The 17,705-nt window shown below is 42.0% G+C and overlaps 2 protein-coding genes across 3 annotated transcripts in view; one reads left to right on the top strand and one right to left on the bottom strand.

The window, feature by feature from the left end:
• Window positions 1-17,188, bottom strand: part of LOC126473710 (fumarylacetoacetate hydrolase domain-containing protein 2) — a 144,726-nt gene extending 127,538 nt beyond the window's left edge. Inside the window, exon 1 of the mRNA XM_050100952.1 lies at window positions 16,710-17,188. Coding sequence (XP_049956909.1) covers window positions 16,710-17,092 — 383 coding nt within the window. The 5' untranslated portion in view covers window positions 17,093-17,188. The remainder of the gene's footprint in view (window positions 1-16,709) is intronic.
• An 89-nt stretch (window positions 17,189-17,277) lies between these two features.
• Window positions 17,278-17,705, top strand: part of LOC126473711 (BLOC-1-related complex subunit 5) — a 77,145-nt gene continuing 76,717 nt past the window's right edge. For both annotated transcript variants that reach the window (XM_050100953.1, XM_050100954.1), the window contains exon 1: window positions 17,278-17,510. The gene's annotated coding sequence lies outside the window, so the exon portion shown is untranslated. The remainder of the gene's footprint in view (window positions 17,511-17,705) is intronic.

Below are 17,705 nucleotides of genomic sequence, written 5' to 3'. Positions count from 1 at the left end.
CGTAGCACGGGCCCTCCGTGTGTCACAAAGTGTGATCTCAAGATTATGCCAACGAGTGCAGCAGACAGGAAACGTCTCCATGCTCTACAGTACAGGACGTCCACAGTGTATAACACCACAAGAAGACCGATATCTCACCATCAGTGCCCATAGACGACCATGGAGTACTGCAGGTAGCTTGGGACGTTACCACAGCCACTGGAACAGTTTTCTCCAGACACACAGTCTACAGACGACTGAACAGACATGGTTTATTCGCCTGGAGACCTGCAAGATGCATTCCACTGACCGCTGATCACAGGAAAGCCCGTAAAGCTTGGTGTCAAGAACACAGTACATGGTCACTAGAACAGTGCTCCCAGGTTATGTTCACGGACGAGTCCAGGTATAGTCTGAACAGTGACTCTCGCCGGGTTTGCATCTGGCGTGAACTAGGAACCAGATACCAACCCCTGAATGTCCTTGAAAGGGACCTATATGGAGGTCGTGGTTTGATGGTGTGGGGTGGGATTATGATAGGTTCATGTACACCCCTGCATGTCCTTGAAAAAGGAACTGTAACAGATCAGGTGCATCGGGACGTCATTTTGCACCAGTATGACCGCCTTTTCAAGAGTGCAGTGGGTCCCATCTTCCTCCTCATGGATGATAACGCACGGCCCCACCGAGCTGCCATCGTGGAGGAGTACCTCGAAACAGAAGATATCAGGCGAATGGAGTGGCCTGCCTGTTCTCCAGACCTAAACCCCATCGAGCACGACTGGGATGCTCTCGGTCGACGTATCGCTGCACGTCTTCAAACCTCTACGACACTTCAGGAGCTCCGACAGGCACTGGTGCAAGAATGGGAGGCTATACCCCAGCGGCTGCTCGACCACCTGATCCAGAGTATGCCAACCCGTTGTGCGGCCTGTGTGCGTGTGCATGGTGATCATATCCCATATTGATGTCGGGGTACATGCGCAGGAAACATTGGCGTTTTGTAACACATTTATTTCGGGACGGTTTTCTGAACTTATCACCAATACCGTGGACGTACACATCTGTGTCGTGTGTGTTCCCTAGGTGCCTATGCAATTAGCGCCAGTTTTGTGTAATGCCAAGTTGTGTGGCACCACATTCTGCAATTATCCTTAATTCATGAGCAAGGGTGTATATAATGTGTACTGCTCGATGTTTCAGCCAAGAAATTCGTAATTAGCGAAGGATATACGCGAAACTGTCTAACAAATTGCACAGTTAACAGAGATTCATAGGCAACAAACCACCGTTGCCACAGGAACATAAAATCGTACGAACTCTCACTGATTGTGGTAGAGCTGCGAAGCAGCCTCCACTAGACTACTTCATCTGTCAGTCCGGCCGAATGGAGTATAGGCGTCAGTTAGACTCTACGAAGACTGTTTTACAGTGTGCCGCCGCCGTATGGAGAACCAATGTCGACTGCCACGTCAACCTGCTCTAGTGTGTGCAGAACAATGCACTGCGTCTGGCCTATCACCTGCCACGTTTCCATTGTTGGATTACTTTTCAAGTAGATGGCGCATCAGGACTGTCGCGTCTGCCCAACAATACAGAAATCTGGCACTGCCTAAGAAATTCGACAGAAGCTGCCAGACATTGGCTTAACCTGAGGACACACGACGCCCAGCAACAACGGAAACCAGAATAGAGGAACCAAGAAATGAATCTTTAGGTTAAAGTAGTGAACCGTGTTGTTATTGTTGTGGTCTTCAGCCCTGAGACTGGTTTGATGCAGCTCTCCATGCTACTCTATCCTGTGCAAGCTTTTTCATCTCCCAGTACCTACTGCAACCTACATCCTTCTGAATCTGCTTAGTGTATTCATCTCTTGGTCTCCCTCTACGATTTTTACCCTCCACGCTGCCCTCCAATACAAAATTGGTGATCCCTTGATGCCTCAGAACATGTCCTACCAACCGATCCCTTCTTCTGGTCAAGTTGTGCCACAAACTTCTCTTCTCCCCAATCCTATTCAATACTTCCTCATTAGTTATGTGATCTACCCATCTAATCTTCAGCATTCTTCTGTAGCACCACATTTCAAAAGCTTCTATTCTCTTCTTGTCCAAACTATTTATCGTCCGTGTTTCACTTCCATACATGGCTACACTCCATACGAATACTTTCAGAAATGACTTCCTGACACTTAAATCAATACTGGATGTTAACAAATTTCTCTTCTTCAGAAACGCTTTCCTTGCCATTGCCAGCCTACATTTTATATCCTCTCTACTTCGACCATCATCAGTTATTTTGCTCCCCAAATAGCAAAACTCCTTTACTACTTTAAGTGTCTCATTTCCTAATCTAATTCCCTCAGCATCACCCGACTTAATTAGACTACATTCCATTATCCTTGTTTTGCTTTTGTGGATGTTCATCTTATATCCTCCTTTCAAGACACTGTCCATTCCATTCAACTGCTCTTCCAAGTCCTTTGCTGTCTCTGACAGAATTACAATGTCATCGGCGAACCTCAAAGTTTTTATTTCTTCTCCATGAATTTTAATACCTACTCCGAATTTTTCTTTTGTTTCCTTTACTGCTTGCTCAATATACAGATTGAACAACATCGGGGAGAGACTACAACCCTGTCTTACTCCCTTCCCAACCACTGCTTCCCTTTCATGTCCCTCGACTCTTATAGCTGCCCTCTGGTTTCTGTACAAATTGTAAATAGCCTTTCGCTCCCTGTATTTTACCCCTGCCACCTTTAGAATTTGAAAGAGAGCATTCCAGTCAACATTGTCAAAAGCTTTCTCAAAGTCTACAAATGCTAGAAACGTAGGTTTGCCTTTCCTTAATCTTTCTTCTGAGATAAGTCGTAAGGTCAGTATTGCCTCACGTGTTCCAGTGTTTCTACGGAATCCAAACTGATCTTCCCCGAGGTCGGCTTCTACTAGTTTTTCCATTCGTCTGTAAAGAATTCGCGTTAGTATTTTGCAGCCGTGACTTATTAAACTGATAGTTCGGTAATTTTCACATCTGTCAACACCTGCTTTCTTTGGGATTGGAATTATTATATTCTTCTTGAAGTCTGAGGGTATTTCGCCTGTCTCATACATCTTGCTCACCATATGGTAGAGTTTTGTCAGGACTGGCTCTCCCACGGCCGTCACTAGTTCCAATGGAATATTGTCTACTCCGGGGGCCTTGTTTCGACTCAGGTCTTTCAGTGCTCTGTCAAACTCTACACGCAGTATCTCATCTCCCATTTCATCTTCATCTACATCCTCTTCCATTTCCATAATATTGTCCTCAAGTACATCGCCCTTGTATAGACCCTCTATATACTCCTTCCACCTTTCTGCTTTCCCCTCCTTGCTTAGAACTGGGTTTCCATCTGAGCTCTTGATATTCATACAAGTCGTTCTCTTATCTCCAAAGGTCTCTCTAATTTTCCTGTAGGCGGTATCTACCTTACCCCTAGTGAGATAGCCCTCTAAATCCTTACATTTGTCTTCTAGCCATCCCTGTTTAGCCATTTTGCACTTCCTGTCGATCTCATTTTTTAGACGTTTGTATTCCTTTTTGCCTGCTTCATTTACTGCATTTTTATATTTTCTCCTTTCATCAATTAAATTCAATATTTCTTCTGTTACCCAAGGATTTCTACTAGCCCTCGTCTTTTTACCTACTTGATCCTCTGCTGCCTTCACTACCTCATCCCTCAAAGCTACCCATTCTTCTTCTACTGTATTTATTTCCCCCATTCCTGTCAATTGCTCCGTTATGCTCTCCCTGAATCTCTGTACAACCTCTGGTTCTTTTAGCTTATCCAGGTCCCATCTCCTTAAATTCCCACCTTTTTGCAGTTTCTTCAGTTTTAATCTACAGGATATAACCAATAGATTGTGGTCAGATTCCACATCTGCCCCTGGAATTCTTACAATCTAAAACCTGGTTCCTAAATCTCTGTCTTACCATTATATAATCTATCTGATACCTTTTAGTATCTCCAGGGTTCTTCCATGTATACAACCTTCTTTCATGATTCTTAAACCAAGTGTTAGTTATGATTATGTTGTGCTCTGTGCAAAATTCTACCAGGCGGCTTCCTCTTTCATTTCTTAGCCCCAATCCATATTCACCTACTATGTTTGCTTCTCTCCCTTTTCCTACACTCGAATTCTAGTCACCCATGACTATTAAATTTTCGTCTCCCTTCACAATCTGAATAATTTCTTTTATTTCATCATACATTTCTTCAATTTCTTCGTCATCTGCAGAGCTAGTTGGCATATAAACTTGTACTACTGTAGTAGGTGTGGGCTTCGTATCTATCTTGGCCACAATAATGCGTTCACTATGCTGTTTGTAGTAGCTTACCCGCATTCCTATTTTCCTATTCATTATTAAACCTACTCCTGCATTACCCCTATTTGATTTTGTGTTTATAACCCTGTAGTCACCTGACCAAAAGTCTTGTTCCTCCTGCCACCGAACTTCACTAATTCCCACTATATCTAACTTTAACCTATCCATTTCCCTTTTTAAATTTTCTAACCTACCTGCCCGATTAAGGGATCTGACATTCCACGCTCCGATCCGTAGAACGCCAGTTTTCTTTCTCCTGATAACAACGTCCTCCTGAGTAGTCTCCGCCCGGAGATCCGAATGGCGGACTATTTTACCTCCGGAATATTTTACCCAAGAGGACGCCATCATTTAATAATACAGTAAAGCTGCATGCCCTCGGGAAATAGTACGGCTGTAGTTCCCCCTTGCTTTCAACCGTTCGCAGTACCAGCACAGCAAGGCCGTTTTGGTTATTGTTACAAGGCCAGATCAGTCAATCATCCAGACTGTTGCCCTTGCAACTACTGAAAAGGCTGCTGCCCCTCTTCAGGAACCACACGTTTGTCTGGCCTCTCAACAGATACCCCTCCGTTGTGGTTGCACCTACGGTACGGCTATCTGTATCGCTGAGGCACGCAAGCCTCCCCACCAACGGCATTCGCAAGTTCCGTCGTCCTAACGGCGACCTCACTAAGGTTTGGAACGAGTCAGTTTAACAATTACAGTACACTTTCTCAACGAACAACATAGCAACAAGCTGTCCATTTACATGATTAATTTATGATTATGGGAAATCGAAGCAATTGTGCTACGATAGCGCCTGAAAAGTTACGACAGACGGTGTCTTCTGAGGATGATACAAGTAGTTAAAAATTATGTTATGCCAATATTTTATGCTTTCTGGAATCTATCAGATTTTTCAAACAAACAGACGGTTTTCATCGATTTTGGTATTAAACCCGCCATAGTGATTTCCTGACACTGTCCCTTTTATCGATAGTAATCGGCCAGAGAAGACGTTTTTTGCTAGGTCTAAAATTACTCTATCATGAATAAACTAATTGCAGGTTTCACTTTGCTTATAATGTACGTAGATCAATTGCGCATCAGTCTTCATCTCAGTGAGCAATTTCCCCAATCACTCTACCTTTCGTAAATGAAACATGCCGTATGTTTCATTGATAATTATCCAACAATTAGTTACTTTACCCCATCTGAGAGTGACATCTTACATTTTACTTAATGAACTGCTGCAGAATAGCATTTATAGATATGAGATTTTAACGATCGTGCGGAAATTGCCGTAGTGTGACTATCTGAACAGCCGCTTCCTTTGTATAATGACACGGCTCCCAGTCAAAGTTGGTTGCTATAGTTATTCGCGGGGTTCGATGAATTTGGAGCATAAGTTCAGTACAGAAGTCTATATGGCTCCAGAACGTAGGCCCGAATAACACTATAAAATATGCTACATTACAGGTTTAATGCGGGATGCTCCAAACATCGATAGTGTGAATCCCAGCTCGCTCTCTTTGTCCACAAGACCCGGAGGACGTGTTCCTCGACTTCCAGAAGATGTTCGATACAGTTCCACACTGCCGCTTGATGAACAGAATAGCATACGGAATATCAGACCAATTTTGTGATTGGACTGAAGCGTTCTGAGCAAACAGAACATAGCGTGTCATTTTTTAACGGAGAGAAATCTTCAGACGCAAAATTAACTTCGATCGTGCCCAGAGGGAGTGTCATCTGACCATTACTTCTCACAGTATGCAGGGTGTTCGGCTATTCCTGTTGCGATCTTCTAGGACTTGTGGAGCGCAGTGAGCCCATAATACAGGGTGTCTCAAAAAGAATCACGCGATTTTAACTTGTAATAATATTGAGACAAATAAATGTCACTAGGTAACTGAAACAGCGCTAGATGTAATCGGCATGGTCTAGAGTTCCAGAAAAAATCCGCTAGATGTCGCTACGAGCGCTGACCTGGACGAGCGCAGTTTCCTCAATGCGAACGTGCTTCATCGTTGGATACGGCGTACAGGACCGCGAGACCATGCTTTACACTCTTGGCCTCCTAGGTCCCCTGACTTAACAACATGTGATTTCTTCCTGTGGGAATATGTTAAACAATGTGTTTACGTTCCTCCCTTACCTCGTGGCATCGATGACCTAAAAACCAGAATATCAACTGCTGTAGCTTCAGCGACAGAAGACAACTAACGCTCATTTTGGGATGAATTCGGCTATCGGCTAGATGTCGTCCGTGCAGCCAATGGAGGACATATTGAACATTTATGATGGATTTTTATAAACTTCTGTCTTTTCTGAGTAATTTAGTATGCAATTTGGTGGTGTTAAGCCCTTCTTCCTAATAAATAATTCTATTTAAAATCGGGTCATTCTTTTTGGGACACCCTGTATTTTGAATTAGAACCCGCGTACGGAAACGTACCATTTCCGTGCTACAGCCATTCGAAAACAAGTTGGAAACGCGGCCACTTTTACAAGTAATTGATTAGGCGTGACCCAATACATAACTTGTTTTACAATTCCACTCGTTGACATCGAAAGAAACTGCTCGTGTTCTCGTTGACGGGTTCTCTTCAACGTGATGCAGTACGGCCTGTTCCGACTCGCGTGTGCGGAGAACTACTGTCACGCCTTCTGACAGAGAAAGCGCCCTTTCTCGAGGCCGTTGCGTAACTGTGGCGAAAATGGTATGCGATGGAGTCGGACGTTGTGGAAAAACATCTCGATAAAGGCCGCGGGCGGTTCTTCCATTACTGTAAGCTTCGCCATTCATAAGAATCACGTCGGCGTATCATGCAAACGTGTACTCAACCGTGTTGATCTAACACTCAGACACACGTGAATGAGGCTCGAACCAATTCAGAGAGGTAGGACTGACGTCAAATGACACCACCCGATACGACGTAACCACTCCCCACCACGACTACCCTGTTGCATACCTACCTACCACGGAAATTATAAGTTTCCAGAGATAGCTTCCTATTCGAAATATTATGTACTTACTGGTTCAAATTGCTCTGAGCACTATGGGACTTAACATCTGATTGACAGTCCCTTGAACTTAGAACTACTTAAACCTAACTAACCTAAGGACATCACACACATCCATGCCCGAGGCAGGATTCGAACCTGCGATTGTAGCGACTAGAACCGCGGCCGGCTATTGCCAATGCGTCAAATCTTCATCAAAGTCAACGATGTTACTTTCGTGAGAGATTCGAACGAGGAAATGTTACTGTGGCAGACCTGCCTTGGTGTTCGGCGTTTCTATGCTCCGAACGTTTCTAAGATCCGTATCATTCCAAGGGGACGTACCAGATCTTCCTGAATAATGTTGTTGTTGTGGTCTTCAGTCCTGAGACTGGTTTGATGCAGCTCTCCATGTTACTCTATCCTGTGCAAGTTTCTTCATCTCCCAGTACCTACTGCAACCTACATCCCTCTGAATCTACTTTGTGTATTCATCTCTTGGTCTCCTCTGCGATTTTTACCCTCCAAGCTGCACTCCAATACTAAATTGGTGATCCCTTGTTGCCTCAGAACATGTCCTACCAACCGATCCCTTTTTCTAGTTAAGTTGTGCCACAAACTCCTCATTTCCCCAATTCTATTCAATACCTCCTCATTAGTTATGTGATCTAACCATCTAATCTTCAGCATTCTTCTGTAGCACCACATTTCAAAAGCTTCTATTCTCTTCTTGTCCAAACTATTTATCGTCCATGTTTCACTTCCATACATGGCTACGCTCCATACAAATACTTTCAGAAACGACTACCTGACACTTAAATCTATACTCGATGTTAACAAATTTCTCTTCTTTAGAAACGCTTTCCTTGCCATTGCCAGTCTACATGTTATATCCTCTCTACTTCGACCATCATCAGTTATTTTGCTCCCCAAAGAGCAAAACTCCTTTACTACTTAAGTGTCTCATTTCCTAATCTAATTCCCTCAGCATCACCCGCCTTAATTCGACTACATTCCATTATCCCTGTTTTGCTTTTGTTGATGTTCATCTTATATCCTCCTTTCAGGACACTATCCATTCCGTTCAACTGCTCTTCCAAGTCCTTTGCTGTCTCTGACAGAATTACAATTACATCGGTAAACCTAAAAGTTTTTATTTCTTCTCCATGGATTTAATACCTTATCCGAATTTTCCTTTTGTTTCCTTTACTGGTTGCTCAATACACAGATTGAATAACATCGGGGAGAGGCTACACCCTGTCTCACTCCCTTCCCAAACACTGCTTCCGTTTCATGCCCCTCGACTCATAACTGCCATCTGGTTTCTGTTCAGATTGCGAATTACCTTTCGCTCCCTGTATTTCAGCCCTGCCATCTTCAGAATTTGAAAGAGAGTATTCCAGTCAACATTGTCAAAAGCTTTCTCCAAGTCTAAAAATGCTAGAAACGTAGATTTGCCTTTCCTTAATCTTTCTTCTAAGATAAGTCGTAGGGTCAGTATTGCCTCACGTGTTCCAATATTTCTACGGAATCCAAACTGATCTTCCCCGAGGTCGGCTTCTACCAGGTTTTCCATTCGTCGGTAAGGAATTCGCGTTAGTATTTTGCAGCCGTGACTTATTGAACTGATAGTTCGGTAATTTTCACATCTGTCAACACCTGCTTTCTTCGGAATTGGAATTATTATATTCTTCTTGAAGTCTGAGGGTATTTCGCCTGTCTCATACATCTTGCTCACCAGATGGTAGAGTTTTGTCAGGACTGGCTCTCCCTAGGCTGTTAGTAGTTCTAATGGAATGTTGTCTACCCCTGGGGGCTGAAGAATAAACCTAAGAATAAAATATAGGAAATAATATAAGAAATGATAGAAGAATGAGAATTTAAAAAGAATGTAGCCCCTGGAAATACCCCCCGACACACACACACACACACACACACACACACACACACACACACACACACACACACGCGCGTTGTCATTCGTTCCGATATATCGGGATCGTCACCTTCTTGTCCCGACAAGACCCAATTTTGTCCCGATTATGCAAAACACTGTTATGAGCTTGGCTCAAGAACTAAAGTAACGAACGCTATCTACTAGCGCAGCATGTAAGTACAAGCCGCAGTTAGTTTTACTTACTGTTAGGTCAACAAGTGTATGTTGAAAAGGTCGTCTTACAGTTGGTGTTGCATGTTGAGTATCCTGTATCGACAAAGCAAGCACATTCTACTTCTAGCGGCCATCGTTCGAGCAAATACCAGACCTCTCCAGTGGTGTGGGGTTGGAAGTATTTAAGCAGCGCCACAAGGAAGAATCGGGCAGTTCCCATTCGAGTAGCGATCTGATAAGACTATTCTTCCTAAACGCAATACAAACAGCGAGTGCAAGTTGGTAATGTTTGCAATACTTACTGCAAGTATATAGGGCGTGAAGTGTATAGTGACGTGTACTTCGATGAACAAAGTGTTATTGTCGACTGTTTACCGTCTAATAAACTTACAGCTTTCGACAATGCCTAAGGATGGAAAGAGAAAGCGTCACTTTTCGGATGATTACAGAAAAGGGCGGTCTTTAGTCAAGAAGGGACGTACCGATCAAGAAGCGTTGTGTGAGATTAGTAGCTGTTTCATCTCAGTAACTCACGGAGGTAAGACAGGTGTGAGGCGTCACATTTCTGTGCAGAATCATACGAATAGATTCACGTTAGCATAGACGCCCAAGACTATTTCTACGGTCATTAAACAAGAACTAATAGTAACTCATAAATTTGTCAAGCATCATCAAGTCAGTCAGTTCTCTTCGCTGTACCATAAAACAGAATGCCGCAATGTAAAATTTGCTTCATGTTTCTGAACTGAAGCTTGGTTCCGCTTGAAAAAAATATAAAAAGCGTTGAAGAATTAAGTCTCGATAGCTGAAATTAGAAATATATTAACAGACAATCAAAGTTGTCTGAATGAAAGGAAGACCGCCAGTTTTATTGGCGTGCAAAGCAATATAAATTTGGACAAATGAAAGGAGGAGAACCCTAAACAAGAAATAATTAATTTCGAAATTTGAGGAAGAGGCAATGGCTTTCTATACCATAGCAATTGATTACTTTGGTATTTATTTGAATAAATATCAGGTATCTGATTGGATAACGGCTTCTGAAACACCAGCTTGGGTGATTAATGGATTGAAGTCTAAACACTCCGTGGAAGAAAGGTAGATTTGCTTTATTAAGAAAACGGAAAATCGTGAACGGAAATGTTAACTGCGAGGATTTGTTTTCCCGCATACAACTGCACTGTGGAATGAGTATTTTCGCTACGTCGGCCCACATGACTGATGAAAGAATTAGATTGCTACCAGGGACTGTAGGAATCAGTCTTACAGTGCCAGTTTAATTGGAGCTGACTTGCTTGGAGTTTTATAAAAACGTAAAACGGAAAAAGGCGAAATCTTCCGAAAAATACGATGCACCAACTAATTCAATTCTACAGCCTCATGTCAGTGTCCGGACGAGGTCCTGACTATATATGGCAAACCTACTCCTGTAGTAAAGTAATGGATTGATAAATGGAAATAAATAAAAACAATCTTCCGAAAAATACGATGCACCAACTAATTCAATTCTATAGCCCTATGTCAGTGTCCGGACGAGGTCCCGGCTATATATGGCAACCCTACTCCTGTAGTAAAGTAATGGGTTGATAAATGAAAATAAATAAAAAACAATAATCAGGTTTTGAACACCGGGAGAAAAAGTGAGAGGCCACGACGATAGCCACTGTCCCACTATTTTGGATGTAATTTTCTTGCGCTCCAAGACATCTAAATTACGTCGGAAACTTTAACAGTCTCTCAGAAACGGTCGAGTAACTACGGATAGGTCTTAACATGTTCGCTTATTCTGACTGTTCTTTAACCGAGTGAAGCTTCTGGGAAATCGGTTTATGGCACTTGCCATGTTCTCCTCGTCAGTGCAATAAACCATGAACTAAACTTAATGTGTTGTATATAAAACTGAGCAAAACATAATTCTATACAATTGACTCAGAGGCATAACGTCATACATTTTAAAAATAATAGTTTTGAAAACATGATACACATATTTCCAATGTGCTTATCGGGTCATTGGTATTTTGAAGAGTACAACAGCTGAAGCAAGAAACACTCGGTACAAAAATAAGCGCGAAATGATATTTTCATTATTGGAAGTGTTTCGAATATCAGCTATTCAATACAACTATAATCATTCAATTTTCATAAATCTAACATTCAAGAAGCAAACAATTTTAATTGGGGTGATAGTCACCCAGTGGTACTCAGCGCAAAAATCGTGCATACATTTTAATGTGCTGTATCTATAAAAATGAACGAGGCGTCATTGGATACAATCGACACAGAGGGAAAGTCATTATTTTGAAAATAATGCTTTTGAAAACAGGGGAGATATATACATTTCCAACGTGTTTATGGGATAATATTGGCCCAAGCCGTACTAGGAGGGGTAACAGCAAGAACCAGCCTGACTCGGGATTTTTTTTTTTTTTATTTTTTTGTTACAGTGAATGCGCCACGGCACATACAATGCCCACTGCCAACGTATATTCAGTATTGACTGAGATCTAATGCGCGATGGACGTTCCAAGTTGGAAATCATGATTGTTTAATTTGACAGTTAAGGGTCACTGCTACCTTGGGGTAAACAATGTGTACCTTCTGTGACTGAGTATGCAGTACATTTATGTCAAAATTGCACTTAGGTTTGTCGTTTTACTAACGGAAGATGCTATACGGGAGACATTATGAGAACTTAATCTTGAAAACACTTAAGTGAATTTCCTGAGGAAAGTGATTCTGAAGCTCATGTTCCTGCAGCATTTCTGGAAAATGGCGAAACACCAGCCTGCCAAATCTTCGTACAGCGATGAAGAAAACAGAGTCGTCCATGGCAATAATGGTCGTTGTCTCAACACAGATGTTCCTATAGAAGAGCCCGGTTAATTGCCTACAACATTGTAGTCCATATTCCAGGCACTGAAGGGCAACGTGAAGAATGTGGAGTCAGAAAAAACTGCACGAAATTTACTGGCAGAACAGTCAACTGAGAATAAATTTTAACATTCACCATTCAAAACATTCAAGTTACATGTCTCCATGGTTCTAATCAGAATTTAACTCATGTGACGAATCTGGATGAGGTTACTTGTTCTCATAAGCTTATATTAAACTGGAGGACTAATCAACAACAGTAAACTGAATTTAGTTTTATGTTCTGACTATTTTGTCATTGCACTGTCTTGTGCAACAATGGGCATTAGGCTCTTCAAGTTTCTCACATACACATCTACATCCATACTCCGCAAGTCTTTGAGTACCTCTATCGGTTCTCCCTTCTGTTCCAGTCTCGTATTGTTCGTGGAAAGAAAGATTGTCGGTATGTCTCTGTGTGGGATCTAATCTCTCTGATTTTATGCTCGTGGTCTCTTCGCGAGATATACGTAGGAGGGAGCAATATACTGCTTGACTCTAGGTGAAGGTATGTTCTCGAAACTTCAACAAAAGTCCTTCCCGAGCTACTAAGTGTCTCTCTTGCCTAAGATTCGATGTTCAACTACAATCAAATATAAACCAGAGTTCTTGTTTTACGCGCCTTTTGTAAATGGCGAGCGGCGCGCCCTTTGCTCATTGTTGCTTTCGTTTCCAGTGATGTCCTCCACAGTTAGATCGTTTTATCATTTCTTTAGTCAGAATCGCAATGTCAGAGCAATAGATACTGTTGCGTAAGAGATTATGATTAAGTTTCTCACGGCGGAGGACGTAAAACCATCCGAAATTTTGAAGACTTGCGGCATAATTCGGGGACAACACCCTGGGAAAGATAACGGTGTAGCACGCCATAAACACCTTTTACGAGGACTAGAAACAGTTGAGAATGACCGACATCTTCCCAGGACCAGCACGATTGAGGAGAATATTCGCATTGTTAACCAACTTGTTGAAGACGATCGCCAAATAAAAGTTGCTGAAATTGCTACTGAGGTAGTGCTCAGGCTATCATAACAGACAGCTTTGGATTACGGAAGGCGTCCGCAAGATGGGTGGCTTGTCTTCTCACCGCGTCGTTTCAAGGTGTGCAAACGGCTACTTACACGCCACCAAACTGAAGGGGAACTTTTTTTTTCACCGACTTGTGACCTGCGATGAAATATGGGTGAATCATTATACTCCGGAATCTAAAGAAGGCAGTATGGATTGGCGCAAAAAGGACGAATCTGCGTCCATAAAAGCCAAAAACTCTCCGTGCAACGGTCTTGTTCGTTCTTAAAGGAGTTCTTTCTCATTGATTTTCCCCACGAACGTCATATTATGAACGCTGCATCCTAATGACAACTTTTGGATCAAACAAAATGTGCATATCGTCAGAAAAGGTGCGCTATTCCAGTATGGGATGTGATCGTGCTTCAGGACAATGCCCGAAGCCACACAGCTGCTCGATCTCAACAAAAAATTCAGGAATTGTTCTGGACCACACTAAAATGTCCTCCCTACTGTCCTGACGTGTAACCCTGCGATTTTCGTTTGTTTGGCCCAATAAAGCAAGCAGTCTGACACAGATAAGACAACTATAGCACTGCCGAAGTGTTCATGCGCAACTGGTTGCTGTCACAGCCACGTTCATTTTACGAAAACGCGATCAAGAAACTTCCTATCCGCTGGGAAAAATGTCTTTCCCGTTCAGGGGCCTATATAAAAAAATAAGTCCGTGTGGGTGAATTTTTCTGAATCTTAAATAACCTTATAAAAAACTTCAGGTTTATATTTTTGGCTCACCCCCCGTTCATGAGCTGGATCCTATCAGAGATTTGTGGAACACCTTTATAAGTAAATGCAAACCATTATACAGTCCGCATTCTTACTATAGATCAGCAGTTTGTTGGTTTCCAGGGTAACTGCGCTTTCAAAGTCCATATGACACAAACTAAAAAAAAAATATGGTATAGAGTAAAAACCGCTGCCACTCACAATAGAAGGGGATTCATTTAAAACAGTCATCTCCAGCCCTGAGCTCGGAAACATGTACCTGAATATAAACCACCTAAAGATGGGCACAAGCCCGAAACCGGTTGTGTGTTAAATAAAATCACCTATTGTGACTGGTAGCGGTTTTTATTCTACACCCTAAACAGGAACAGTCACAAGTTTAACTGCAACCATTATGGATAAAATATATACAAATAGATATGACATGAAAATTGTAATGATGAACAATGCCTATGAGTATTATATGACAAATGGTGAAGTTCACACTGTTGCAGTAAAGAAAGAAACAAATCTACCGGAATACTAAGTACGAAAACTTTCTGAACCTATAAACTGTATAAAGCGAAGAATGAACGCTGGTAATTGGTTTAATAAGGTTGTTGTCCCTTTGTCGACCACGCACAGAGACATCACTACTGATGACGGGACTGAAAAACCACAGATGGAGTTATATACAGCATGATCAAGGGAGATCTGATACCTTTGATCAGTATTGTGCCGTGGGGAGACAAAAAACGAAGTTGGGAGCTTTGTCTGTGGTTCGCCAAAATGGATCAGGCAGGTACGGTATCAATGCAATGATTCTGTATGGAATGGTCAACCCCAATTGTTAGAATCCAGTACGGGGGTTCCTACAGAATCTCTCTGTAGATCTTTGCAAACTTTCGTGGAAAACTGCCAAATGTACGTATGCAAGCAAGTGTGAATAGATGCATTTCTTATGTTCTTCAAAAGCCGCTTACTGTGGAGTGTTCCCAGAACTTTACAGGCTGGGTCTTCAAGGCACAATACGATTCATACGCTCGCAATGAAAGCACAGGAAAACATTGTTGGTATTCGGTAAATGTAGCAACAGAGCTAAGTTGTGCTAAGAGTGTGGAAATAATGATTTAATTTATGAATAATTGAGAAAATTTCGAATTATTTGTGTGATATATGTCTATTTCATTAATTGAACAACACGTTCATCTGACTAAACTGCGAATAAAATCTTTGGATCCGGATCACTTTCAAGTCTCTCTATTGAAAAGCTTCCACGACAGTTTGTCTCGAATTTTGCATGCAATAATACTGTTGTTCCACAATAAAATTTTCACTTTGCAGTGAAGTGTGCGCTGATATGAAACTTCCTGGCATTAAACTTTCTTGCCGGACCGAGACCCGAACTCGGGTCGTTTGCCTTTCGCGGGCAAGCACTTGCCCGCGAAAGGCACAGGTCTCGAGTTCGAGTCTCGGTCTAGCACACAGTTTCAATCCCCCAGAAAGTTTCAATTCTAATATTGACTGAAATAGTAAATGACAGAGGCGAAATAAAATGCGTTTATCGTACGAAAGGCCAGTTTCAGTATAAAATATTCGCAATTTCTCCAGCAAATAATTGGGGGTCATCGTGATCCTGGTGTCCAGAATTTCCGAGGTGAACACTACAAGGTTTAACATGGAGCTTGTCACTTCTGGGTAAACTGGCCTTTGAGATGGCGTACACGCTTTGAACGATTCAAGGATGGTGAAGAAAATTGGCCATGCTCTTTCAAAGGAACCATTCCGGTGTTTTTCTGGTGTGCTTTAGCTCTCCGTATGAGCTGCTGCTCACTCTTACTGCCAGCTCTACATTACTTTCTCTAATGGCAGCCACTGAAATGTATTATAATAATAACCGCTATTGTCTGGTGCTGTTGTATTTAGTAATCGTATCTGGAAGTACGTTTGATGGACACTCAAGCACTTAAGTAGAAGCGAACAAATATGCGCCCAACTAGTTTCAGGGAGGGGGCAGACTGCAGACAAACAGCTGAACAAATTTAATTAACGTGACTGGTGCTTACAGCCCACATATAAGAACGATTTCTAGCTAAAAATTGACATTCAACGTCAAAATACGCAACGGTGTACACCTACCCTGCCCAGCTCACTTTAGCAGTTATCGAGACAGCTGCAGTGTAATATCGAATCTGAGCACCGCGGGATTTAGAATTGTTTACATAATCTTTCTCTATTTTGAAATTCTTGTTTTCTCTTTATCTGTGTTTGCGTAATAATTTATGTTGTATCTCCGTACCTGTAAAACAAAATGGGTTTCCCCTCTTTGTTGACCACACGTTTCGACATCTAAAGGAGATGTAAGTGAACATATGGGTCAGGAAAAAAACCTGGAGAGCAACTGGGGTTCTATCGTATGGTATAATTCAATGAATTACTGCACGGTTGCAGTAGTCAGGTGGTAAAATGAGCAACACCCTTAAAAAACGACAGCTGCTGTACATGTAAATGCAAATTACTGTTTTAATACAAAACTTCATGCAGAGGCATATTGTAATTCACTGATGTAAACAGGTGGTTTACCTACCTTTTAGCTCTCTCCAACAGCCCCGGTCCCGCCTGCAAAAACTGAACAAGACCATTGGGGACAGAATGGTCTACGCCGCTAACATCTATAATGTCGTCCTCTTGCGACAACTGTACACCCAATCTCTGTGGTCCGTTTTCTCTAGTAGTAAACTGAACGAATCTCATTTTAAGGCCGTTAGCGCCGGTACAGAATCTTCTGTTTGTTGAAATAGTGCTACACGCATCTGACAAGTAACAGCCAAGTCTTCTCTCTGAGGAAAGGACCTTCCCTTTTGCAGTTTTCGACACACACTGTTGAACTCTGTACGAGAAGTTCTTGTTTTGTTGCAGAGATAACGCCGCTGATTTAACTAGGAGCTTACATCTTCGTCTTACGGGCATCTTCGTCGATTATGTAACACCACGAACACAACTAACCACAAGCACAACTCTTCCACCAGTGACACCAGCCTGTCGGCGACTAACGCAGACCCGCCGAAAACCATAATCGATATATATCGTATAATTATCGTTCTATCGTTCTCGAAACACATTATCGATAATCGTGATTTGCGGTGACAAGAATCGAAAATGTGGAAAGCGAATGCGGGCAGAATTCAACAGTTCACAACTTTTTAATTTTAATTAATTACACTTAATTCAATATGAACCTGGCATGTTTACAGGAACTGCTACATCTGTCTTGAAGAAACCCGTAAAACAAAACAGTGCAAGATGCGTGACACTGACCAGTAAATAATTGATTTGTTGATTTCTGTTTATGTTGAGTTATTTCGAAGGCATTTGGATGACAGTAGAGGTAAGCTACAAAGTAATTGATTTACATATTATTTTGATGTCACTGTGGATACGTAATCAGTATGTTTCATTGATAAGCTGTATCCAACATTCATGAAAAGCGCACATGATCACTCCTTGAATTTATGTCTTAAAGATTGACATTAGTTTAAGAAAAATGACGTTTATGCATTTACATACAGTAATGCTTCAGTGA

Source organism: Schistocerca serialis, chromosome 4, assembly GCF_023864345.2.
Source record: "Schistocerca serialis cubense isolate TAMUIC-IGC-003099 chromosome 4, iqSchSeri2.2, whole genome shotgun sequence".
Classification (NCBI taxonomy): domain Eukaryota; kingdom Metazoa; phylum Arthropoda; class Insecta; order Orthoptera; family Acrididae; genus Schistocerca; species Schistocerca serialis.
The sequence above is the reverse complement of the archived record's forward strand: the minus strand, read 5'-3'. Positions and strand labels throughout refer to the sequence as shown.